Genomic DNA, 27,552 nt, shown 5'->3' with positions numbered 1-27,552 from the left:
AAGTGCATTATCTAAATAAGAAAGAAAAAACAAATGCCAATTTGACAAAATGCATAAAGTGCATAGATGAGATACTCTGCCTAGTACTTTATAATATTTGAAGAAAAAATACTTTTAGAATAAATGCCATATTGTATTAAGGATGTACAAAGCTTGAAGGCACATAAAAGGAAATATGCAATTATGATGGTTTTATTTTTGAAAGAGAAAAAGAAGCTCTTATAGAAATATATTACCCTCTAAAAACTAAAACAACCAAAATGGTTTCTAATTACATAAATATATATATATTTATACATACTGTAACTAGTATGTATATATTTATACATAGTGTAACTAGTAGCCACGCAACTGATTCACTGTGTGGATGACTTCTTTGAAAGAACATAGCAGTGGGGTGGTTATAATGAACTCTCTGTGGCAGAGTAACTGATTTTAAGTTGACACTGAGAGGACTGCCACAGAATGTTAAAAAAGGGGGGGGATGTGGAAGGAGGGTATGGGGACAAGGTTGACTGGCTATGAACAGAACAACACAGCCCCACCACGGGCAAGAAAGCCTGGACAGACACAATAACATACGGACGTGCACGTGTACACCGACTCAAATAATTCTCCTCCCCTTGAAAATAGCTGATCTGCTACCCAGCTGGTTGCCCCTAAAAAAGCCTGAGCTCCATTCTGCCCCTACAGCCAAGGTCCTACTAGACGAGTAGGGGGTATGTGTAGTTGGGGAAAGTGTGTGGGAAGAATAGTAATGAGGTGGACAAATTAATTATAAATGAATAATAAATCATTACCTTAAGTTAGACAAATGTAGTAAAAACTTTCTGTAGTGCACATCTGAATAAAATGATCAGAAGTAAATAGTAATGAATTAAAATGCATTTAAAAATATGTATGTAACACTATTAGCTCTTTTTCCTGTAATTATAATTTCCTGAATTATATTTCTTTTCTTGTATCATAGAACATTGGGTCTGATTCACAGCATGCACATAGAGATGCATTTAGATCAGCCTATCCTCTCCTCCTCTTCCCTCCATCGCCTTCCAGCCCCTGTATGGATGATACTGGGATGGCAGGCAGGATGAAACACTTCCTCTGTGAAGCAGAACTTTTATGTCAGGTGAAGCCAGACACATCTCATCCCCTTCAATAGCTCCTCGTCAATTTCAGGCTTAAAATTTTATGGGATAGGATACTGTTTGATGCAGTCTACCAGCGGTCCATAACAGCAGTCATTTATTGTGCACTGAAAAGAGGGGGAAGAAATATTATGGCGTGCCAAAAGGGTGGGTGGGTGTAAGGGAGGTGAGGGAAGCCCATACACTGCTGGAAAAAAAAGGAGAAAACACAGGAGATGCTGGCAGACTGGCAGGCATGACCGCCGGCTCTCACGTGACCTCATCAGCAAACATGAGCCGCTGATGCCGTCTGTCAGCCAGGTGTAGAGTACCATTTTTTTTTTTTTGAAAACTCACTGTGCACAAGCAATTTTCGATTTGTTAAGTAGAGACACAGCAAATGCCTTAAAATAATAACATTTCATATAATTAAATATAATTATCTCTCTCAGGCAATTAAACAGTTCTCTGGAAAATGTTAATTAAGTACAAAACTTAAAACCCTTACTTGGAAGACATTACTGGCCAAAATTTGGTCTGGAATTAAAGATGGCTCCTTCAGCATGCTGTTGAGGACTGATTTAGATGCTGAGAATAAGACAGCAAAAGAAGAGAGGGAGACAGACAGAAAAAGGAAACAAATAATGACCACATAATTTATTCAAGAAAATGTCTAACTGCTGGATTTAACAAAGCAAAACAGTCAGTGTTATAAACAAAACCAGCCTGGACAGCCTCTAACCCACCAACCTGTGTGCGGTATTTCTGCACTAGCCCATTAGATGGTTGCTTGGTGTCTGTACAGATTTTCTATAGATAAATGTTTCAGTCCAAAGCACAGGCGTTTCATGTAGTTTATCTATGTTATGAACGCTGACTATTCTGCATCTCTCATCCCTATTCTTGCTCTACTAACATTATAAATCAGAAAGGGAGGCCTGCGAATCGACTCGCTGTTACTGCAACAGCAAAAAATTCCTTAAATCATTTCTTAAAAAAGATTTGGATTAAATGGATTGTATCACCGTGTGACGAAATGGTTGAGGCACACCATTTTAGTGATATATATGTACACATGCGCCTGACAGATTTGGCGCATTAGAGACAATACATGGAATGTTTCTATTCACATTTCAGGCATGGATGGTGCCTATACCAACATCGCAGAAGTTCTCAAGCGCATCTAGGAAACTGCACACAGTATATAACGGTTATAGACACGATGGCTTATTTAAAAATTAATACAATTTTTAAAAAAGTTACAAAAAATTTAATAAATCAGTTGATAGCCATCTGGATCATTAGGCCTCTGTTAGATAAATTTCACCCACAGAAAGGCGGGCTGTTCTTTTCTATGCTCTCATCCCCTACACATTTAGGAAAACTACTACAAACAAGATAGCCATTGCCATGATCCCTCATCTACCTTATGATGAAATAAAAAGTAGAGGAGGTGGAAGAAGAACAAAAGCGCCTCCTCCTTTCTTCATCTCTATCTTTTCCTGCATAGGATTTTTTTTTGTTTTGTGCAACCTGCTTTCTGTTTTAGTCTCTCCCAGCCAGCTACAGTGCTCCCCCAGCCCATCCCATAACCCCACACTCCCTCTTAGAGCTGCAAGGCACAGGGCAGTGCTTTATTTCTCTGCTCATTTTTCTCAGAGATTGGTACCTTCACACGCAGATCCATACCATGCTCCTGTGCAATGCGGGCGGTGGTGAAGAAAGAGGGTTATATTTTCCCCTTGAGTTAGGACACCTCATGACAAATGATAATGGATAATCAATAAAGTGGGAAATATGAGGCAGCAAACTTTATGAAGCCAGGAGACATATTACTCCCCAACAACACTGGTTTCCCTTAACAAAGTCACTACTCGACTGTGCCTAATAATCTGAAGGAAAATCAAAGGACCCGCAACCACATCAGCAATATTGGCAACTTATTCCACTTTAATGGCATTTTGATTGATTTTTTCCCTCTTCCTAATGGTCTTTTTATAGATTTGACGCTGTTTCTGCAAAACAGTAGTGTGTAATAAACCTCCCTGAAGGCAAACGTTAGCCATTAAAGCTCTTGTCTTACTAGCACTCATAATTGGAGGTTGACCACCACCACATTTTGGTCTCTCACATAACACACACATTCAGGACTAGAATTCTCCCTCCGCTGTCTCTCAAGCTCTTTGATATTTTTTTGTCGACGGCCATAATAAGTGCCAGGATCTTTTTCGTCTGCGCTTTTTGAGGGATGGGGTTAAAAATAGCCATAAAGAGGTGACCTTGGCGCTGACATTGTGGAATTTCAGCCAAGCATTGACCTGATGAAAATGGAAGGCCAGGCTGCTAATAAATCAGGATGCTTTTAAAATGAGTTTACCCTAATGCTCATTCATCACGGGCTGTAATGCCATTTGCAGGCCCAGGATTCGCTGCTGTGCACAAACACAGCAGTAAATAACAACAGGGCCCTTGCATCCTTCGCATCGTTGCAGCCTCCAACATCAGCATACATTTATTAAAGACGCCCCCGCCTTGCACGGCAGCACACCTCTAGAACACCCTGAGCTCCTTTCTGCTATATGCAAACATACACACACAGAAACAAAAAACACACAAGCAATGCTCTTTAAATACACACGCTCAAAGCACATACAGAGGCACACATAAAAATGCGTGCAGAAAAATAAAAAGCACAATCTGTAGAACACTAGACACAGAGAACAAAGCCCTGCAGCACAACTTTGCACCTTGTAAACATTCACCAAATTTACTGTAATTGTCCCATGTTGGTATAAATTCTGACTAAGGCACCATATCACACCGTCAACATCTGAACAAAAGGAACAGAGAAGAGGGGAATAATAGATGTGAAACGCTACACCTCCATAGGGATTTGCTAAAGAAAACAACCAGTGTAAACAAATCACAGGCCTGTTTTCATATGCAACTCCAAAACAAGATAAACTATATAAGGCAAGGTAACGGCAACAGAACCTTGGCATGTTTTCTCATTGCTTACTTTCTTTCATTTGTAACTACTGGGACTCCTCTTTTCTCCACTAGGGTGAAAAAGTCATTATCGCAAACACAAAAAAACAGAGAGAAACCTCATTAAATAGCAACATTTGTTGAGGGAGGACTGTAATAAACAATAACGGATGACGATTGTTATTGCCCCTGACACTGATGAGCTCCTTTGTAAGTTTGTTTATTAATTAAAAAACCCACTATTTTCCACGGGTGGGGGTGGGCAGTTACCCATTTCCTCTATATGCCCACACCCCCGCACACTCCCCGTGCGCAAGCCATTGAGCTGTGGAGGGGCACTCGTTCATCAAACTTCATGGAGCAAGGGAGAGACAGGTCCTGATAATGTGCACCGCTAAAGCTGATTTTCCATGATGAATCTCGGAGCATATAAATTGGCTAATATCTGAAAACATTTACAGATACTAGAGGAATTGACTACTTGTGGGACATGATGGATGAGGCTCTCCAACACTGGCCGACAGCTCTGCAAATCTCTGCGGTTGCCTAAAGCCCTCATTTGATTTTCCAATTTACTCCTTTTAAATTTATCCCCCCGCACTGAAAAAAAAAAAAAAAAAAAAAAAAAAAAACAGAAGATGGGAAAGAGAGAGAGTGGGAGATATACCCCCCACCCCCTGTGTTTCTTTTTAAACTATCTGTGGTGGTGTGTAGGTGCTAGTTGATGATATGAGGTGGTATCTCCTGTGCAAGAGGAACTCGGTCCCTGAAGAGGTTACTGGGGCAGAACTGATCTGCTTCCACCTGATTCCTTCTGATAGCGGTGAGATGAGACTCCACATTTCTCTCTGTGTGTGTGTGTGTGTGTGTGTGTGTGTGTGTGTGTGTGTGTGTGTGTGTGTGTGTGTGTGTGTGTGTGTGTGTGTGTGTGTGTGTGTGTGTGTGTGTGTGTGTGTGTAGTAATAGTAGATCTGGGGAGGCACTGCTATGGAGAAAGGCTTCCCAGGTCAGGCCATTAGACTGTGGCAGAGGCTGACTGGAGCTTCTCTGCTGAAAAGGAGTAATTAGTATACTTGTCAAGTGAAGTACCACGGTGCTGCTTACCTCCCTCGCAACCGCCCCCTTGCATACACACATGCACACACTAACACTCATGCTGTCTTTGCCTCCTTACTCCCTCCCTTCTTGCTAATGAAGTGCCCTTGCTCTCATTATTTGGGAAAAAAAAAAAAGGTTTCATATACACACCCCATCTCTGCACATTGGAGAGGTGTAACAGAGAAGAGAGGAGCACTTGAAGACAAGAGGGAAGGAACCATAACAATCATAGCGGCCACGTTGAAAATTTGCTCCGATAAGACCCAGTACAATATTCAGTTATCAACACGTTTTATCTGAGAAACATTAAAGTTATTATAAATCCTGTCAAGTAACCAAAGGATCATAGTAGACACTAAGATTCTCACAGTGTTAACATCAAACACGGGACGTTTATAACCTTGCGTACAAGGCTTCTGTAAAGGAATGTGACAATAAATCTTAAAGGCGGTCGAATCACATAGTTACAAAACATGGAGTAGCAATCTAATCTGGAGCTGGGCCTTGGGAAAATGGAAAAGGTCAAATAGCTAGCAAAATTGCCTCCTCAAAAAGTATGTCTAAATCTAGAGGCACATCAACTCCTGTCAAAGGAGGAATAGAAAGAAAGATGAAGAGATAGCAGGAGGGGGAGAAGACAGAGCATTGGCTCCCCCAGTGTTTTTGCTGTGACTTTGAATCTACTACTAGATACGACCATCCTGTATCTAATGATACAGAATAGGAATGACAGTATAGCTGTCTGCAGTGTTATACTTTCATTTACAGAACTTCTCATTGGGCTGAGATGTGTTAGCTGTGCCTATAATAATGTTTTCATGAGATCTGTCCCTACCACTCCTGTTAATGTAAACTTTTTAAAATGCACAATTGTTAGTTCAGCTCCAGTAATTGTCGTTATTGGGATTCACTGCAATTCCATCCATCCACACATTCATTTATCTGCTTCAATTCAGGGTTGCGATGGGACTATCCCAGGTGTCAGGGCGTGAAACGAGGCACGCCCTAGACAGGTTGACAGTCTATCGTAGGGCTAACTCAGCGACAGATGACCGTTCATGCTCATATTCTCATGTATGCTCGATTTACAATCACCAGTTACTCTAAGATGCACATCTTTAGATTGTAAGAGGAAGCTGGAGTACATGAGAGGACCCATGCACTGGCAGGCATGACCCCTTGTCACCTCACAAGAAGATCCTCGACTTGAATCCATCAGCCAGCGAGGGATTCTCTGTGTGGAGCTGGCACATTCATGCTCACTGAAATTCAGTGAAATTATTATCTTAATTTTTTTAATCACCTATTTGAAATATTTGAAAATGTATAAATATTTACAAAAAATGTAATAATTTAAAAATGTATTCCTCAAGATTACTGAATGTTTAAAAACAATACAATTTTGCTTTATTATCATTATGTATACTTTCATAAAATGAAACATAGTATCCAGTATATTTATATAAACAACATAGACATAGATTTAACCAGTATGAAGACTTATAACAACCACTTGACTTAAATTTTTTTTTTTTTTTTAAATTTATCAGTAGTTTTATAAAACTTTTCTATCATATTCACAACCCTGACACATAACAAGGATACAAGTCTGGAAAGAAAAACAAAGAAAGTACTACCCTGCAAGGAATTCTGGCGTATATACTAAAGCTGTGTCATTTGGGTGAACAAGTGACCCTCCCTATTGCCCAGCTTCAAAAGACAAGAAGCAAAGACCATTATGGATGTTGATATTGCATTCAATACATAATAAAACTGCTCTGACTGTATTGATTCATGTACAAGCATCACCAGATAGTCTTTCACTTTGCTTGACTGAAACACTCTCCAATATTTCTGCTTCAAGGAAGGGGGATGGAGTTTGCTGGTGCTGTTGTCATGTTGAGGTGTGGCAGTGCGGGTAGCTAGTGGAAAGGACGACGTGGTGGTGGTGGGGGAATAGGGGGTTGCAACAAGCAAGCAAAAAACAAACAAAAAAAACCCCACACACTAGGAAGGTACAAAAACAATTTAAAACTCTGTATTGATCCAGCACTAGTGATTGTACATATATTCCATAGTCCCAAAGGCCCCATTCATGTGTCTCTTAAATGCAAAGGGAAAGAGAAGAGGAATAAAAAAAAACAAAAAAAAAACGACAATGGTAGGCAAAGGCAAGCCACTCACCCTGTTGGAGGTAATGTCCCTTATTTAGAAGTCTATTGATCTTTGCAGTGAGCCTGCCTGCCCTTCCTCTAGAGTCTGACTAAAACACCCAAATACACACAAGCACACTGGAGATCTGTCCGAGGCTGGAGGGAGCATGAAAGATATGCCTGCCAATAGCACTGAACCAACCTGTTAGCTAATTGTCAGGAAAGACAATTATCCTTGCATTGTTTCTCTGTGGAAACAAATTACTACACTACATTGTGTGTGTGTGTGTGTGTGTGTGTGTGTGTGTGTGTGTGTGTGTGTGTGTGTGTGTGTGTGTGTGTGTGTATATATATATATATATGCATGCAAAGAAGCTCTTTCATAATAGAAGTGAATGTTCGCAGCAATTGACCTTAGAGCTGGCAACAATGAAGAAAGGCAGCACGACAACATGCCAGAATTTCAAAATACTCCAGCGGCAATTCAACTATTTCACTAGATAATATATTATGCAAATATTTACATCATGCATTGCATGTGAAATTATTCTTTGAAGGAGCATGATATTATTTGCTAGCATCCAAAAAAGTGAGATGCTGTATGCCTGTAACTCTGCTCAAAATTAAACAAGGATTTTCTAGAACATTTCATCTGGTACAAATCCATTCTGAGCAATAATAAAACATTTTTTCACTGTATGGAGATGGACAGATGCAGTGTGCCATTATCTGAGACATAGTGCTTCTTGTGGATGAATGCCCTGTTCTACAAGCAGCTCAGACTAGTATTTTGACAGGCAGCGGATAACGGTGGGTCCAAAGCAATCACATCTTTGACTTTGACAAATGGCTGTGCTGTGGCGAAGTTGAAAATAACACACATCCACTTTAATCTCTTTCTTGATTAAATTGGAAGCACGTCTTTTTGACATCATGTGATTCGCTCTCAAAGTAGTGACTACTGCACAGACAGTAGTGGGATAGACCCACTAAAATAATATGCATATGTGTGATACTGGAAGTTCCAGAGTGTGGGGATGGGAGCGGAGAGGAGGGGGAGTTGTTTGTTTTTTGTTATAAATCAACAATGTGACTAAAACTGGTAAAACGCAGGAATTTTGGACAAATACAGGAGACAGGAGAAAAACACTAACCAGACTACACATGGGCAACAATTCCCACAATTTCTGGAAAAGATCTTTGACACATTCAACAACAATATTTGTGTCTGTAATTTTGTTCTCCCACAGTGTGTCCATCAGCACTACCTAGAAATGGTTTGCTTTTTCTGCCACAGTCTTCCCTCAACTCAATTTCCTCTGCAGACCCCAGCAGGCAGCGAGGAAGAGAAGGGAATGAGAGAAGAGGAGAATGCTAGCGATAGATGGATGCATTGGGGGATGAAGGAGGCTGAGGGAAGAAATCAGGGGTGTTATAAATAACACTGATGAGGTGAGCTACCATTGATCCACACTGCAGTTGAGAGGTGGGTGGTCCTCCTAGTACTTAATTGCCAGTCATGTGCCCTGGGATGCAGCTACTACTAAATGTGGTCTATCTCTCATTAGGGTTTGACAGGCTGAAAATACAGCAGCTAGACTGGAATTGGGACTCAAACAGAAAGGGATTAAAAAGACAAAGTGCTACAATTAAGACTGATGGGGAGAATGATAGAAAGGACAGAGTGAGAAATGGAAAAGTGTTACTCACGCATTCCACCATCCTGGCCCTGAAGGAACCTGTCCAGGATGATACGAGCCATCAGCGCAGGAGACAAATCCACCTTTACACAGATTAAAAAAACAAAACAAAAAAACATATAAAAGAAAAGAAAAAATCGACAGAAAAGACAAACAGCTTAAATAAAAACAGACTTTACTATCAATGAGGAATTAATATTCACTTAAAAGATGGTGGAATGTATATTCCTCTCTGAAGAATTGCTCCTTTTATAAACCTTGAGAAAAAAAATCCCATATATCCAGCTGGAAGGGCAAACATATTTTAAAGAGCCTAAGACTTACGACATTGAAATTGCACAGCCAGTTTACCTTTGGCTGATGTCACATAGATAATAATGATCGTAATGGCTCTAAATTATATTATTGCGTTTCAAAACCTTGACCTTACTTTTGACAATCCACGTGCAAATTGGTCTTTGAAAGCATTGCTTTGCATCAACCTTTCCCACAGGAACAAGAGATCGCTTATTACACAGCCAAGCTACCTGGCTGAATTGCCTTTCCTTCTGTCAAACAGACAACCTGAGTCTCTCATCTTGAAAGAAAAAGCAGCACATACTGTGCCCAGGCAAGAGACAATGGAGAGCTTTAATCATAGAATGATCACCAAGGCAAAACTATAGGAACCAATAGGACACACCTGAGGGATGGTGGGAATGCAGTCCTTAATAGGAAGGAAAGAACCTATGGCAGCAGCACTCTTTGAACACAAACACACCTTAGAGGTGAGCAGTGTTTATGGTCGAGTGCAAGGAGAAAAGTTGACAGGTAAGAGAGCACAAACGACTGATGGTGAATGTGTCTCTCTGATCAGTGCAATACATTCCTACATATTAATATCATTGTTATTATTACAATGTTTTATTAACATATTAAAAAAAATACAACAGTTATTATAAAGAACAGCACGACAAAAAATATATATGGGTGCATTAGCATAAGATATATTTTTCCAAGATCTACATTTGGCCAATGCTCAAACAATATACAGCGAATAAAAGAAGATGCATTAAGTCATTCACTACTAAAATTCACAGCTTACTCAGTATAGAGGGAATTAAAACATTGCTTGAAGACTTTGCCATTCCTAGCCAGCTCATTATGAAACAACATTCTTGCAGCCAAAGATCATTTTTCCTCTTGTTAGCATAATTGGGGACCAAAAGTGAATTTGCCCTCAGCTTGCAGTGAGAATGGAGTGTTTCATCTTTTCTGTGATGCTTCCTTGTAACGCTGGGAGCAGAGATGCTTCTGTCTAAACAATGTCTTTTTACCCACAGTAGTATTTGTTAACATCTCCATAATATTGCACTAAGAAGGCAGCTAGTAAAAAAAAAAGCTTAACATGTCTATAATAATTAAGGGGTGAGCAAAGAATTTACATCTTCATTAAGACCTCTGATAGTACGGACTCTGACTTAGCATTTGTAACCTGCAGTTACAGTAGCTTTCTTTCTTCTCTCCAATTCTTCTAATTTCCCCTCACTTTCTTTTCTCCCTTCCATCCTTTCTCTCGGTGCTTCCTGGCCGGCTCACAACTCAAACCCTCAAACCCTGAATAACCAGAGAAAATCAGATTCTTGGTAACCTGCATCAGAGCTGACACATGAAAAATGGCAACATTACCAATGCAGGCTCAGCCTGAATAAAGACTACCTGATTAGTTGAGGTACATGCATCTCCCTAATTTTCATATTAATCATGAGTCCATCTTCATTCCCTGGTCATAACACATACCTTCATGGGTTTAACATGTGACTAAGATTCACAGAGCCCAAAAAGAATTAGTTTTTATTAAAACTCTGGTTTTATCAAACTGTAAACCAAAATGGGTCGCACAGTGCAGCACAACTGCACCTATTCTAATGCCATATTCAAGTAATATTTGCATAAAATTCCCATAAAGATAGAAACAGTGAATGTTGAGTCCATCTCTGTTTCATGAGCTTCTTCTAAGGGCAAAAAAATATCTATGAATAGTTTTCATCACTGTTAATCATTTTCCTCTGTTGGAGATATATTGTCTCATAAAGACATGAAACTACATCAATTAGCAGTCTGGGAGACCATGAGTGCTTGGTTTAAATGTTAAGTAGCATATTAAGATGACAGTTAAATGGTTCATAGACAGTTATCTCTTAGCTGAATTGGATCCTTTCAAGAAAAAAAAAATCAAGCGTCAATTAAACAGAGAATGAATAATGGCAGTTGGCTTTGAGGTACCACTGATGCATGTGAACTACTGTGATTTTAGATTAAGAGACCCTCGAATTTCATTGCCTAGTGCACGCGCCAATCAAAATTCAAATGCAAATTTAAATGTTTAAAAAGGTTATCGGGCCTTTTCTCTTCCTTTATAATCTGAAAGCCGAATAATGTCGTGAACTTACAAAAAATAAATGCAAAGATTTTCATTCATTCAGTAAGAAGTAATGTAACCATCTAAGATGTAGTGTGATTTATATTTTGGAACACTTAACAAGAGTTTGGCATTACCCTAAAAATAGCAAACATTTACTAACTAGGTTTAAAATATAATAAATATAAGCGATCACTTAAATTCTGAAAGAAACAGGTTTCTTACAGCATGAATTTCCAACCTAGTACCTGAGTTTTGTACCACTGAATGACATGGATTTAAGCTGCACATAAACAATTGCTGCTACATCAACAAGACTACAAATTCTTCACTGAACTCCCAAAGAAAATAACCGATCAAATAATAAAGAGAGGAATTAACTAATGACCCCAGTCTCACCTGTCCGCAGTTTGTATCAACTCTGCCTCAACTGCAATTTGGAAAATTACATAATAAAACAGAAAAAGTATTTTCACATCTGCTTAATGGAGCCGAGCGCTAATTACATTAAATAATTGATAATTGAGCCAACCATTTTACCAATTTTGATAATGACTAACAGACAAGGAAGAAAATCAAAAACTGCAGCCAACTGCTATCTATCCATTTATAGAAAAAATAAAGGATAAACTCAGATGTGTTTTTCGTTGGCAAGTAAAAAGACAGAAAAAAAAGTTATGCCATTACCTCATTGGCCAATTCAAGCAGGACAGGAGCAGTAGGCTGTGCCTTGGCTTCACTCAGATACCTTCATTATAACAAAGAATAACAAGAGTAGTGAAAAAAAAAAAACATGACCCACAAAGGCAGACAGAAGGGTAGAAGGGGGCTAGATCGGGCTAGCCAAGACATGCTAATGTCCCTGATGACTTTGCCCTGGGTGGCATATGGCAGGCTCCGTGTGGTTAAAACAGCACTGCTTAAAGGGCTTCAAATTTCCAAGAAGCCAGACAAGCATATGATAGTTAGTTAACCCCTGCCGCCCAAAAAGCCTTTTTTCCCTCGCCAGCTAAACCTGCAACACACTTCAGATCTTACCCAGATCATCTCAGAGTTTTGTTGTTGTAAGTGGATTAGAAGTGCATTATCCAGCTTTATTTTTCCCAGAACAGTGGCCTAATAAGCTAGATAAAGGCTAATTGCAATATGCAAAGAGGCTTTTCCCAGTATAGCCTGTTTCCAGTTCTTTCTTTCTTTTTTTTTTTTTTTTTTAAATTTAACCATGCTCATTGAATTACAGATAATCATCCCATCATAAGCCTGCGTGTAAGGCAAATGTCCAATGGTTGGTTTATTTATTTACTTTCCTGCTTTCAGTTTGACACGGAGAACAGAGCTTTAGCCTAGCAGGTGCAAGTGGGGGTCGGGAATGAATCCTGTGGGTGGTGATTTGTTTGTAAGAGATTATAATTGTCACGGGGGCCACACACAGGGGTCGGTGAACGATTTAAAGGAAGAAGAAAAACAGTAAGAGAGATGAGAAAACGATAAAGAGGGAGAACGATCTAGAAAGAAAACAGAAGAAAACAAAAAATATAAAGCACGGAAACACAATACCTTTGGTAGTAGCTTTCAATAACATCCGGCACATGGTGTCTTGAGATTGTCCTTTTGATCCATTTCTTTAAATTTATTAATAATATGAAGAAAAATGAAGATTAATGGCATAATAATCATAACAGCTAAAACAATTAACACATACACACAGATACATACACATAGGCATATATACAGCTCTTAAGTTAGTACTATTTTTAGGCACAAAGTGCTTTCCATTTCCGGTTGACCTGACTAAAATGCTAACTTGTTCACCCTTGGCTTCTCTTCCATGCTCTATTCTTTATGAACAATTGCAGCAGCAATTTAATTTCAATGATATTGTAAGGGTCAAACTGTGCCAAGGCATTCTCGTTCAAACCAGCTATCTCCATCTACCTTCTTGATTCAAACCCTGTATTCATTTCCCCTTTTTTGGGGAAAAAAGGGGAAACAATGACATTATTCCACATTTCGCACCCTGACATTTCTATGCAATTCAATTGCCATCGTTGCCGAGAAGAAGGAGAACAGGGGATATAGCGGAAGAGCACTGGTTAAAAACAACTTATTTAAAAACTACTACACACAAAAAAATGTAATTCCACAGAGACGGGCAGTGTGACTGACACCTGTCAGTGGGATGATAAATGACTCCATTTTCTGCTTGTGCTGCCTTCTGCCACTGGCGGCAGTGGCCATTTATCATCATCCACTGTCAGCCGTGGAAAGCAGCAGTGACAGTGCGAGTCAGCAAACATTTAGCACACACAGCCGCACTACACGGGGAAATTATTATTGTCAGAATAATAATGGTTTAGCATAATTTATTACAGGTCCACCAAATAAGCAGGGGCTAGATGTTATTAGACAGATGGATGGGAAGGCTTGGCAGACATCCACTGAGGCTCAGGCAGGCAAAGGCCCTCAACGTGAACGTGAGAAGGAGGAGGGGGTGGTGGTGTGGGGCGAAATAAACGGGGGTATAGTGAAGGGGGGGCATCCTCCAAACCAATCAGAAAGCTGGCAGTTCAATTACAAAGAAATAAAGGGACATTCATCATTCAATTAGGCACCTGTCAGGGCTCACAAAGGAAGAAAACTTCTAACCTGGTACTCCAGGGAGAAGATGCTCAGAAGAGTGGACTGCGAGTGACTGGAACAAATAAAAGAAGGACAAAGTTAATTACCAGAGTGCATTGCACAGAGACAAAGGGAGAAGGGAGCTTCAAAGCTGGGGCCAGCTGCCCTGTAATCTAAAAGAACATGAAAACAAGTGTGGCAAAGTTGTTCCAGATGAACACCTCTGACAAAAGGATTCCTGCTACGATGGTGTGGGGGAAGAAGAAAAAGGGAGGTTGTGTGGGGTATGAAAGATGAGAAAAATATAGCTCATTTTTGGTTTTTTTCGTTTAGTCATTAATACGTAGCATCTTCCTCTATCCTTTGTCTCTCCAGGAAAGTGCTAAACTAATCTTAATTCAAGTGCAGAGTCTGCTATTATAAAGTAACACGATGGCAAGAAAACTCCAAACCAAATTAAAGATAACAAAACTGAAGAGAAATTTATATCTATGAAAATAATTGACACAGTTCCACATTTAACTAGTGAGTAAAGCGTGGTGTTCACTAGCAATTACAGTCATAGTTTTCATAGGTTTAAAAGTAAGTAGATAAACTAGCATGATTATAAATATGTGGAACTGAAACAGTTGGACATAACCAAATGCAAAATTTCTGAGCGTGTGAAAAATGACCAATTGTGTAAATGGTGGATATAATTCCTATATAACACTTTAGGTAAACCCATGAAATTAAAGCTGAAATGCTACACAATGATATCTGGATTGTCTTATTGTGAATCCATTGTTGTGGTGTAAAAACATTTTTTATGGAAATCTTCTTCTCCAAGAAACATGTTGACTTTTTTTGTGTATGACAACATGTAGACACACATAAGAAAAAAAGTCCTTTCTTTGATAGCATATGGACCGTTCTATATCATTTCCACTGCAACGGATGGGCTTTGAAAATAGAAACTTTCACTATATGAAACTGTGACTCCCGAGAGTCAGTCAATTCCATGGGTTGCCATAAGCTACATTTATCTCCAGCTCCAGTCAATGTCAAACACCTGGCAAAGAGGCAAACCCGGAAAACAGACAGTTCCAACAGGGACTTGCAGCCCATTCGATACCCACCTTAGCTGCCATTGTGTCCTTTGAGTTACAGATATTTAAATGGGTGACACAAATTATTGGAGTTGGACTGTGCACATCTTCAGCTTGCATATCACAAAAAAAAAAGAAAAAAAAGAAAAAGAAACACACACCCACAAACTGCTCCATAATTTTCACAAGTGGTTTTATGTCTCCATATACTGCACTCAGTACACTTGATTGTTAAATTTAATGGACTTTTCATTACAAGTCACCTGGGAATGGTATGTAAATACTCATGAGAAGCTGAAGCTTCCAATCTGCATTAAAATATTGAGTCTACACAGGACACCGACATCAATCACTAGAAACCATAAAATACCCTTGTGACATGCAAACAAAGCCAGAAGAATGTCAAATCCTGATTTCTGTCTGGAATGTCTGTCTGTGACCATTTTTAAAGAAAGCATCTTAACCATTGGAATAGTTCAGCCCATTATGATGAACCAAAGAAGTCCTCTTGGGATCCCTAGACACCACTTTTAAACAATTTTAATCCTGTAGCTGAAGAACAGCTAAGGATACTTCCACATTAGGTACAATTAATTTGTACACTGTCCAAGAACAACTGCGACCCCCCCCCCCCCCCCCCCCCCCCCAATTCCTTGCTTATTTCCCAACCACCATATGCAAAATATAACATGCACCAAATCTTACTGACACAACAGTTCTAACAACTTGATAATGTTATTGGAGTATTCCGAAGTTGAGCAGTATTTCACGTCACTGGTGGTTTTGTTTTGGGTGTGCAAATGAAGACGGTCCACACAGTCATGCAATCCTTCAAACCTCATCTCATGTGTTTGATACAGATTTTTTCACCTGATGCACACGATACTCAAGTATGTCTCGTGCACTCCCAAGTTTGGCTCTTCATCAAGAAGCAGGACACAAATCATCGTACCATGTCCGTGGGGCAGTATACAGTGTTCACACATATCAAACATACTAGACTTTGGTGTAATCGAGCACCACATGTTAAAGCAGCCCGATTCTCATCACACACAAAGTTACAAAAGTAAAGAAGACGACAAAGGAAGTTCTCAGAGTGTGAGGGGAAAAAATTGTCTACCCCCTCAGCATTAATTTATAATGATGCTTAGGGGTGAAGGGGCCACCGCAATTAAGTGGGCCATTAAATGGTCAACTGTCAACATGTGGACACTTAAGGGAGGGAAAAAATTTCTTCCACACTTCAACCTTGCACCTGAGCATTTCGACAGTATTACAGCCTTATTGTTGGCATGGGACCATCATGATCCCCCTGTCGGAACAGACATCTGTTACGTTTTAAATGGATTACTCTCTATAATGAGCATGATTACTGCTTAATTGCTAAATCTATAGCCTGTTAACTTTAAAGGGACATAAACGACGCTTAATATCTATGAAAACATATCTGTTTCAAAAACACTAAGAACTTTGGGGACTTGTGTTTTCATTTTTTACCTTAAGCAGATTGACACAAAAACAAGACCCGAACTAAACTATTGAGAGATGTGAAGAAATAGTAAAAAAAAAAAAGGAAAAACATTAAAAAGGGGCAAAATGAAGAGCTGAATGCAGATATCTGGATTAAAATCAAGACTTGTTTGCATTTTATAGAGTCTGTCAAGTTTTATGCTGCTATATTCCCCCTTTTTTTATTTAACAGACATTAACAATAAGTTATTGCAGACTTTACATTAATGTATATCCAGCCTGTCCTCTCTTGGGCGCAGTAAGCTCACCTTATGCTAAAATATGTAGCCAATTGCCGTCTTACAACGAGGATTTGATCTGCCTACTGAACAGGAGTATTACATTTTTACTATAATTCATGTATCCCATTGCCACACAGTACAAGCGTTTGTGAAACTCTGTCCTGTCTCAGTGGTTATAAAAATGAACCCAATTTGTTAACCATTCTAAAACCAGCTGCATTTCTGTCTGTATTTTGTTAACCTTAAACAAATCTTGTAGCTTGCATTTTATTCTGAATTGCACACATGATACGCACAGCCAAATGCTTAGTGTCGATATGCAACACATGGAAATGTTAGGATATGATAAAACAACTTTGAACATTTTTTTGAAATAAGATGATAAGGTAACAAGATTTTCTACCTTTTCTAATATATAAATAGCTCTTGGTGATGTGGTTGTAACTGACAACGACTACGAATATTTAAAATAACATATTAGACACTTGTCTTCCTAAAGTGAAGCCTAAAACAGTTCTGTGACTAAAGCTAGGAAGTCGTGAGCCCTTTGTGAATTGTGTAAATAAAGAAAGCTATTTTTTAATGCACTTGCAAAATGCCAAGGTCAACATTTGGGTTCATTGATCGCTGTTTAACTTACTTAAAAAAAAAAAAATCAATCTCATCAAACAAAGAACACACAAAATATAATTTGAAGAGCCACAGACAAGAGTCTGTGATACTGCAGTGCACACTTACAGTGGCTTTTATGTAAAAAGCAGAAAATAAAAAATCTGCCCTTTCGGATATAATTTAGAACATGGGGAAACAGAAGGTTGGGAGACAGAAGAGTGGTTAGGGAATCATTCACTCTCAACCTAATTACCCTTCCTTACAACATAAGACAGAGCATTAATATGCACTGGCACCCAAAATAGTAAAGCAGCAGATTAAATTAAAAACAATTAGGGACTTTCACTTTGTCACTGAACTGGTATGGCTGTCTGGTCAGTACTTCAGGCTCTATTAAGCTAGGTTACCCAGTGGCTGTGAATCTGATAAATTCATGTTTGAGTGCTGCATTAACTTATTTTCTTGTGCATTCAGGCTGTACCATTGCCTTAAACATGAACACAGTGAAAAGCCTTGAAATTCCCATCAACCTAATTAATAGGAGATGAGGGAAATTCAAACTATCAATTATATTTGGAAACTTCCTATTTACAAATAATTAATTATAAACAATAGCTGTAATTTGGGTAATGAAAGCCACCTGGCTAATGGCATTGGTATCATATGCTGCGACAGTATTTAGCATTTGGTGGATCTGCATGCAGAGTGTGTTGAATGGTGTGACTCTTCAGGGCATGGAACTGTCTAATAGCACGTATTTTTACTGCTGGCGATGAAACAATTTTCAGAAGGGAATGACATGGAAGAAATATTTTGTGCAAGGAAATCTGAGAGGATAAGGCTTAGTTTAAATTCTACACCTATATTACATTACATTATTATTGAAGTTTAATTCCATTATTTTTTCACATATTTAGGTTTATTTACCATCAAAACACCTCATTCAGGCAAGAGTGCTGACAATACTATATGAAGCATTTACTTTGCTATAGATCAGTATTTTATACAGCTGAATACGGGCTAAAACGCTGGATATGCAAATGTTGTTAATTACACATGCTGATAGGCAAAATGCTAACATCTGTTTCTCAGCTAAGCCTAGCGTCATCAGCAGCCAAACAAATGAGTTGAAAAAAAAAATCTTTATGCATTAATGTATAAATGTGATATATTCTGACAACGGATAGAAACAAACACAAATCTCAGTGTGTCATTTAGCTTCAAACAAATACTTGCACAATGAGCGCACGTGTTTAGAGTTTAAATATTTGCAATTTTTGTTCTGCAAAAACAAGTATAAACGCTTTTTTTTCTTTTAAGCGCAATTAACATAATGACTGTTGCATTTTATAAAGCTATAGAAACTTTTGTGCAATTTTTTTGTCACTTTTAAACAATATTTTCAAGATATTTCTCCATCTGAAGGAAGACTCACCAGTTTGTACTTTGAACAAACCCCCACCCCCAACAATCTTACTGCAGCAGGCCATACAAACCTACAAGGCTGTAGGGGACCATGGACAGAAATGGTTTTAGCAGAGGCACAATATGACCCCTACTGAGCTTCCTTTACTTTATTACAATCTTTAAAATTTCTGTCTGTTGAGGTGCCCTGAGTTGTCAGAGCTGTTATATAATGGCGGTAAAAAGAGCAAGAAAACCTTTACAATCACCACTCTAATTGTGATTCCTCCTGAAAGCAAGGGATCTTCACCACTCCTTCTGTGCAAAGACGTGCTATAACTATAGTATTTTGCCATTGTTAAAGCATAATTACTGGCACTGCTGCTTCTGCAAGCTCTCATGGAAAACAGAAAATGAGGTTCATGCTATCCGTCAAGTGGCGAGTGTCCACTGGTCTGGCAAAGAAACACATTATACTGACCAATTGCCTATTCCCCCAAGCGCAGCTGGGGAACTTGTACCATTCTGGACAATTTTGTTTCATTCTTCGTCTGCAATTGATTCCAGTATGCAAAGAGAACCCCAGGCTAGAGACTCTGATATAACTGCCCAGCTGAACTGTAGGTTTCCCTCAGAGTACATATGTTTTTTGGGGGGGGTTCAGTGACAACACTACTACTGACACTAGCATACAGTACAGCAGATGCTGATCTTATTCTTAGAGTACCATATCAATAGTTTTACTCTACTAATATTGACCTACTTTGTCTATCGCTCCAGTAAATGCAGTTTTTACCCTTCACGATAAGGGACCATGTAATTTCTATCCGGCCTAACTCGAAAACAAGCTGCTTACCTCTCTTTTTTTGGACCAATGAGCCAAAAAGGCTTTGCACTCTATGGAATGTGCTTGGACAACATCCATCTGATATGAGAAGGAAGTAGTCATTCCTTTGCTTCCTAATCAAGTAATTGATTACATCTATTATTCATGAACTCTTTAGCCTGACATGAAGTTGTACACTCAGCTTCTCTTCTTTCCACACCTTCTCTCTCTGCTAACACTTCATTCATCCCTTCACCCTTCCAGTGCTCATCTAACCACATAAAGGCGTGGAATTATTTAGCCAGCCTTCAAGGGTTGTACCCCTAAGCCCCAACTGCCAGTTTGTGTTTTGTTCAATATGGGCAGCCAGAAGTGTGAGGCCATGCACTGGAAGCTGTCGGGGCTGGCCCCACAGGCTCTGCACTTGATCAGTCTCTGGGTAATGTCATTGCCACTTCCAGCCTACAAAATACTTGTGGAGTTCTACCTTCACAGCACAGCAGCTGGAAAGAGAAAATCAGTTGATTCCACAGGGACAATCGTAGAAATCAAAGTTAAAACTGAGAAACAAGCCAGGAATTGAATACATATATGCCAAGACTTTGATATACCTAAAATGTGGGCAATGAGCCCTTGAAAGCTGTGAACAAATAATAAATACCACACACTGGGAAAAAAAAGTGATATTTAATGTTTTTTTCTCCACCATATTATACCTGTTATCAAATCCTTAACTTTAACCGCCATGTAAAGAGGTAAACAATATGACTACAATAAATAATCAATGAGCAATTCCCTGAGCTTCATGCTGAGCTGAGATATTACCATCAAAAACAAAGTGTAGCCAAGAAATCATCACATCAATGGCACATGCCACAACAACCCTGCCCTGCGCTTTCCTTCCAAAGATCATGCTAGATAAACCCCAAATAACAGAGAAATTAACAAATGCTTGACATTTGCTCAACATCCATTATTCTGACACTTCTTCAGAATTTCAAAAGGCTGAACGCATGCTTAATCAACATTCATATTCCCAGAGCGAGCTCCAGCACCATATTGCAGCCCGCCTCAGTGCTGATGAAAACGGCACATTAGGGCCCGATTCGAAAAACGTTCAGGGACTCCTCACCAGGGAACTGTGTCTGTGCGTGTGTGTATGTGTGTGTGCGTGTGTGAATAAAAGAGAGGCGCTGATTGTGTTTAGTGGGGAAAGATGCTTCACACTTTACTGTTTAAGCTTTTCTTTTTTGCAAATCAGCCGCATCTGCCCCTTTTTGCTCATTCTTTTACTTTCATCGCTGTGAAAGCCATATAAGGAGCCGAATGGCATTTTAAAGAGGGGGGTAATCATTACATCCCAATTCATTCATAATATAGCACAGAAGGACACAGAGGACTCTCACATTCCCTCCCTCTTTATCTTGCCCTTCTTGCACCAACTCTCTCGGGGGACAAGTGGTAGAAGGACTGGGGTCCCCTCTAGACCCATGGGAAGACAGGCAAGGCCTGAGAGAGCAGCCCATCATTTCCAATTCTAATATGTGGCAAGAGAAGGACCTGATGGGACTGATGTCACATTTCCCCGCGCAACAGCCTGCGATCGGCCCCCCATCCCCCTTTTTCTGCCTAGCCACAGTCCAGATAGTAGACAGGACACCACGACTGGCTAAGAGGAGGGCAAAGAAGAGAGGGCAAGAACGGGGGTTTATATTTGCATGTCCCTCCATTGTGAGTGGGGGTAAAAAGTGACAGCACCGTGTCCAATTCTTTTCCCCCCAGAGCAGCTCGGGCCCAGCAAGAGAGGCCAGGCTGACAGATGACTCCCAACATCTGTGTTATGCAGCCGTTACAGATGAGGGACTCCACATCACAATCTTTCTCTTTCTGTCTGTCTATAGGACACTCCCTCTCTCCTCCCACAAACGCTTTTCATAATTCAACCAAAAGACCGACAGACTCTCTGTGGAAATTACCTTGAAATGGCCTATAACAATCTTTTTGTTCCAAGTTTAAATTCTCTTCCATTTAAGTTCCCAATCAAAAGCAATGACTATGAAATGATTTTGAACTCTATACAGCATTCAGATCCTTTGGGGTAATGATTATTTTAACAGAATTAAAAAAAAAAAAACAACTAAAGGGGAAAGAACTGTAAGAAATTTAACAAATAAAGATTTTTTCAACCTAGTCAACATCTATCTACTGTAGATCTGTAGCTATAATATATGATGAAAGATCTTTTTTATATCAACTCCTTTTATTAATACATTTGAACTTTAATTGCATACAAAAATTAATTCAGCCAGAGCAGAACTGTAAAATGACCACAGAGGACCATCAAATCATTTATGATTTCACCTAAAGTCAGTAACTAATAACTCTCTAGACCTAAATATATTTCATCAGTAGGATGTCTTTACACTCACCTGGGAAGTATTTTCATATATTATATATATATATTGGATAAATCAGATTAATGTAGCATAAAAGAAAACTATATGGTGTTTACTGACTCAAAGTCAGCCTTTGGCGGTTAACTACATGCATACAATTAAGGCACTGACTGTGCTACTTTCTTTGACAGAAATATGTGCATTTCATGCCATTTCTACTCAATATTGATTTTAACTGAGTAAATAATATTGCAATTAACAAAATGAGGTTTGGCAATATATATATTTATTACAGTGCTGGCTCTGGCTATGTTGGCCGAAGAGAAACCCTGAATAAAATACAATTACAGGGCAGCAAAATAATATCACTATCTAAATAAACTTCATGCCTCTGCTATTATACTTGTAAACAACACATGAATTTACAATTTATTCAACAGTTTCCATCCCCTGGAAAACAGGTATAGTATATTGCAAAATGATTTGGTATCAATGCAACTGTCTATTCTCCTGACTGTAATAACCAATTCTCTTGCCCATCCCCTTAGTCCAAGCCTGTCCACAATAAAGCCCGAAACCCCCTCCAACCCAACCACTGCCAGGCCCAGCCTGGCCAATATTTACGCAGTGGCAGGGCTCCCACACGGTCTAAGGGGACAGGGGGTGTGTGGGGTGGGGGCGGCTGACTGCTGTGCCTGAGCGCATGCTAAGAGATGATGGATGGCCTAGTCGATATGTTATGTCTTAAGAGCCTGATTTCCTGCCAGTCCAATCACTAACCCTCCAGAGCCCAGCTCAGCTGATTGGACAACCAGAATAATTTCGCAGACTGTGAAAACACTGCTGCCGTGCCTGTCTGTCAGGCCCAGTGACGAGACTCAGGGATTTAAAGAGCAAGGGCCTCCCCGAGATTGGTTATAGTGAACGTAAAAATAATAACCAGCAAGACTAAACAAAAGAGCAAGCACCTCTGGGAGAGGAAGACTGTGAAGAATTACTGGAATGAAAATGGTGCAGTGTTTTCATTTAATTATTACACTCCAGTACAAAAGATGGCATTTGGTATGTTTGTTAAAGGCAGTTTACGTGAGAATATAAAAAAGAAATAAACGCTAGACAGACTTCAGTGTTTTAGTGCTTAAACATGAGCGATATTGGAAGCATTTTATATGCATGACATATTCTGTAAAATGCTGACAGTGAGAACAAAGGCAAACTGAAACTCCATGGCATCCCCTTTGGGGACCTGATACCTTCTTCTAGATTGGTGATTAGGGCACAATGGAAGTAGGAAGCTCCAAATACATGCGACTTTGTAAGTGACCTCGACGGGATCAGCCATGCTGTCCTGGAGGCCTTGGGGGATTACACATGTTACAGTCAATAACAGGAGGGCCTTCAGTGTCAAGGAGAAAGGCAAATACAACCATTAACCTCTCTCTTCGATTTCTGGATGTGCAGGACCTGCATGGCAAAACGCTGGCTAATGCTGTGGTGGAAGCCAATACAGAAACCTGTGTGGAATTAATTAGTGATCTTAACAAGTGAATAAATAGGATCACAAATGCTGAAAAATAGGAGATAAAACTGAGGGGGGGGGGGGGGGGGGGGGGGGGATTACTTGGCTATGGGGAGCTGTACTCAGATGATAACAATATAATTTAACTTAACAAGCTCTCTAATAGATTAATTAATTTCCAATAATCCAAAGATATCTTGTTTGGGCTTCTTTTGGTCTTGACTCATTGTTTTATAATGTGTGGTAACTGATGCTCATACGCAGCAGTTTGGTGTTTACTTTCTATGTCAGACATTAATATGCGCTGGGAGTACAGTAACAGTCAATTGGCAAATGCAACGGAAACACACACTGAATGCAATCCAGTGTATACACACTCACCTTGGAAACCTGTCCTTCAGTATCTTCATGCATCGGCGTGTAGGTCTCAGTTTTTCAGTCCATCGCACTATCTCTTTATATTCTGCTCGGGACAGTCTCATCTTTGAACAAAAAGAAGAGGGGAAGAGAATCTGATCAACACATGCTTCTGCACAAAGTTGTGACAACGCGACCTGCGAGGGTGTCAGGTCACTGACAGCTGTCAAAAACAGCTGTTTTACTGTTTTAGTAGCTGCACCGCTAACCAAACCTAGCTTTATGTTACACCTGCGAAACACTAAGGGCATATCATAACGTAAAACCTTCGGTCTCACCAAGGTATTAGTCGGCTTCATGTCTATTGTGTGCAACATGCTGCAAAAAATAGCTCAAAAGCAATAAATACCATGAGAAAGGGATCTTTACTCTTAATTCCTGCAGTCCTGGTACCGTCCCCGATAGCTGCTTCCCGCTAGGAAGTTGAAGGGGGTTACTTTCATGTGAACACCGAGTTGATTGGTAGAAGAATCCAAGGAGCTGAGTATGCCGACAGATGATTGGTTATTTTGTAGCGCGAAGGCGGTGCCTAGCTAAGACGTGTTGGTCACTGGAACTGCCTTCTCGTCTGCTGTTAACAACGCACGCAAAAACGAGTAGGTATTAGTAATGATAAGATACAGGCTCTGCTGTTACATTCTTCAAGTATTTTTGCAGTCCAGCGGCTCTGGAATACACAAACTGTGCTGTTAGGGAAAACGCTTATGTTTTTTGTTCTTTTGTTTTAAGGGAAAGGTTGTAATGGAGAAATAGAGGCGCGGTGACTGGGAGAAATAAGGGAACGCCTCCCTAATGCGTATGTGAACTACAGTTTCACTAATAGCATGACAGATTTAACACATTTCTAGCCATGGTTTTGGTTCTGCGTTTACATTTATGGCACTCACTGGGGATGAAAAAAAAAAACGATGGCTGAAGCAAATAGTTTTTAGCTTTGACCATAAAGTTTATATTTTGTACCGCAACACTCAGTCTCATGTAAAGCGAAGGGTTCATGCAGAGATTTCAGACACATGGCTCTTTTGTTTGTACTTCTGATTTATTTTTAAAAAATAGTTATTTACATTTTAAAGAACTGAAGACGCAGTATCTTTATAGCTGAGTCCATCGTTTTTCAAAAAATCTTATTTCCGTATTTAGCGCAGTAATTGAAATTAAAGTGTCTAAATATATTTTCTCACCTTTTTATAGTGGTTCAATGAGAGTCATATGACATCTGTTACCCCTTGACTCCACAATTACCTCCTATGGGAAATGTTGTGGGTCATCTCCAGTCTTGGGCTCCCACAATATCCACCAGCATCCTCTCTCAGCAATAAAGGTATATTGGTTCAATTTGCACGACATAAATAAGACGTAAAAAATTCAAATGGATTGCTGTATAGAAGAAACAACTGTGAAACTTTGAAGGATAAACATTTGATTTCTGTAACATTTCTAACTTGAAGCTGTGTGTCTTTTAATGATTATGAATCTAACAGTTAAAAATTGGATGTCTTAAACAACAGTAAGATTGGAGTAATTCTTTAAGACCAAATACATCCCTTGAGATCAATATAATTTTACAATGGCATTACTGTATAATTAGTCTCTGTGGAATAGTGCTAAAGCTCATTCACTAATAGATTTTCTTTTAAATCTTTTGTCTTCTGTAGTTCATTTTTGTTTGATTTTTATTTTCCTAAAAAAATTAAAAATGAAAGATGATCGCTGTCACAAATGACAGGACTCAAAATGTGTTTTTTTTATTTATTTATTTATTTTTAATCTGTATTATCACCTGTATGCCTGTATAATTATATTAGTCTCTTCTATGGCTGAGTCAAACATTATTTTGGTTTCGACATTCTGAGTGAACAATGCATCAGTGAGCAGAAAGGCTCTATCTGACCTGTGCTGTGTCAGAAAATAGCAGTCATTGTTGTTGGGCAGTGTAGTATGATGTCTGAGATGAGCTGAGGTCTTGGGCTCTGTGTTCACCGGCATAGTGCCTGGGTCTGAAAGGGCTCAGCGCTCTGTAGCTGTTACAAAAGGGAGCTGTGTAGTGGGATTGGTATAGCTAGATAAGATCAGGGCAACGGAGGAAGTCTGGTCTGATTGCTACAAAGGGCTGAGGTCAGGGGCAGGAGGAGCAGTTTACCCATCTAGGTATCAGAGGATCAGGGGTTTTGGTGGGGAGCCGTGTGTGTAATAGGTATAAAAGGATCAGTGTAATGCAATGGTATAAAATGATAAAAATCAGAGAAGGGGTTGGAAGGCTGTGTATTGTAATGGCTTCAAAAGCTAAGGGATCAGAGATTTTGTTGTTCGCAGGTGTCTACTCTTGCCCTTCTATGTACTCCTATGTGTGTGTGTAAGCACACATTTTTGTATTGAATAAGTTTATATCTGTATGCATTTACTGATGGCTAAGAGAGCCACAGCAGGCTGTGATTAGAGCTGAAAGAGAGAGCGAGATGATGGAGAGGATGCAGGGAAAAGATACCGGGTGAAAGATGAGTGCTTTGGAGACTGCGTGTAAACAGGGCAGTTGTACACCCAGTGTCGCTAACCAGCTGTGAAGCCGTCTCACAGTAGGAGATGAATTTACAAAGGATGTCTCCCTCTGATATCCAGGAGATGCTGCACTGATCTCTGCTCTACTGCTCTCGGCACACCATTGTAGTGCTAAGCACTGTTCCACTAATGGCACTTATATACCTTAATGCCTGGAAAACATTTACATTTTGCTGGCAGCAGAGGGAAAGTGTGTATCTGTGGAGAAGAGGAAAATGCGTGCATGCATAAGAAGTGTTTTTTATCAACAGTATCTGACAATGAATTGAAGATTTGTGAGGCTGTGTAATTTCCTTTACTCATCACATAGTTTAAGGAAATTGCAAGCCCTCCCATGTCTTACACATAGTCCCTCCTTACCATATCTAGTGATATTACTCACGTTACAAAGAGAGCATTTTGTTACACTAGATCGTCAGCATTACTGTCATAATGTTCCTTTTTTTCCATTACTGAAGCCAGTGACTTCACTCCCCTGCACCACAGAATTGCTCTCCAATCTTCAGGGAGTCTGGGATCTTAGCTCTAAAAATCACAGTTTAAACATGAGGCAAACCATAACCAGGAAATGCCTGTAGTATTAGCAAGGTATCGGATTCATACATCCCCCCTGTACAGCATGACTGCCCCTGAAAATCCCACATCCATATTTTACATCATGGGAGACAAGACACATGTGTTTCACCTAAGCTTTCAAAGCTGTTTCTTTCATTTATTTTATTATCTTTTAATGAATTTAATTAGAGGACATGTAATTAAATACAATTGTGCTCATCCCCTTAACACAAACACACACACATATGTGCAAACATACACACACACATTTGGCTGTAAATCTGTAAATCGCCCAAAACAACATGTGCAATGTGAGCAAATTTACTGGATTAATAGGGGATT

General features: G+C 39.5%; 1 protein-coding gene and 1 long non-coding RNA gene across 5 annotated transcripts in view; one reads left to right on the top strand and one right to left on the bottom strand.

Annotated features, from left to right (window-relative positions):
- Positions 1-24,588, bottom strand: part of cdin1 (CDAN1 interacting nuclease 1) — a 70,855-nt gene extending 46,267 nt beyond the window's left edge. The window contains exons 1-8 of one of the 4 annotated variants that reach the window (XM_085143454.1): positions 24,469-24,588; positions 24,064-24,164; positions 14,114-14,159; positions 13,025-13,089; positions 12,155-12,215; positions 9,077-9,149; positions 1,636-1,715; positions 1,206-1,255 (exon numbers count right to left, since the gene is read on the bottom strand). In XM_085143454.1, coding sequence (XP_084999580.1) covers positions 1,206-1,255; positions 1,636-1,715; positions 9,077-9,149; positions 12,155-12,215; positions 13,025-13,089; positions 14,114-14,159; positions 24,064-24,164 — 476 coding nt within the window. In that variant the 5' untranslated portion in view covers positions 24,469-24,588. Of the gene's footprint in view, positions 1-1,205; positions 1,256-1,635; positions 1,716-9,076; positions 9,150-12,154; positions 12,216-13,024; positions 13,090-14,113; positions 14,160-24,063; positions 24,165-24,377 lie in introns of all 4 variants that reach the window. The other 3 variants (XM_085143453.1, XM_085143452.1, XM_085143451.1) reach the window with 3 other exon arrangements.
- A 36-nt stretch (positions 24,589-24,624) lies between these two features.
- LOC146496214 (uncharacterized) overlaps positions 24,625-27,552 on the top strand; it is a 55,124-nt gene continuing 52,196 nt past the window's right edge. Inside the window, exons 1-3 of the long non-coding RNA XR_014871194.1 lie at positions 24,625-24,695; positions 24,829-24,895; positions 25,291-25,420. This is a non-coding gene — a long non-coding RNA (uncharacterized LOC146496214). The remainder of the gene's footprint in view (positions 24,696-24,828; positions 24,896-25,290; positions 25,421-27,552) is intronic.

This window comes from Neolamprologus multifasciatus, chromosome 19, assembly GCF_963576455.1.
Source record: "Neolamprologus multifasciatus chromosome 19, fNeoMul1.2, whole genome shotgun sequence".
In the NCBI taxonomy this organism is placed as follows: Eukaryota; Metazoa; Chordata; class Actinopteri; order Cichliformes; family Cichlidae; genus Neolamprologus; species Neolamprologus multifasciatus.
This window is presented reverse-complemented; position numbering and strand designations above follow the sequence as displayed.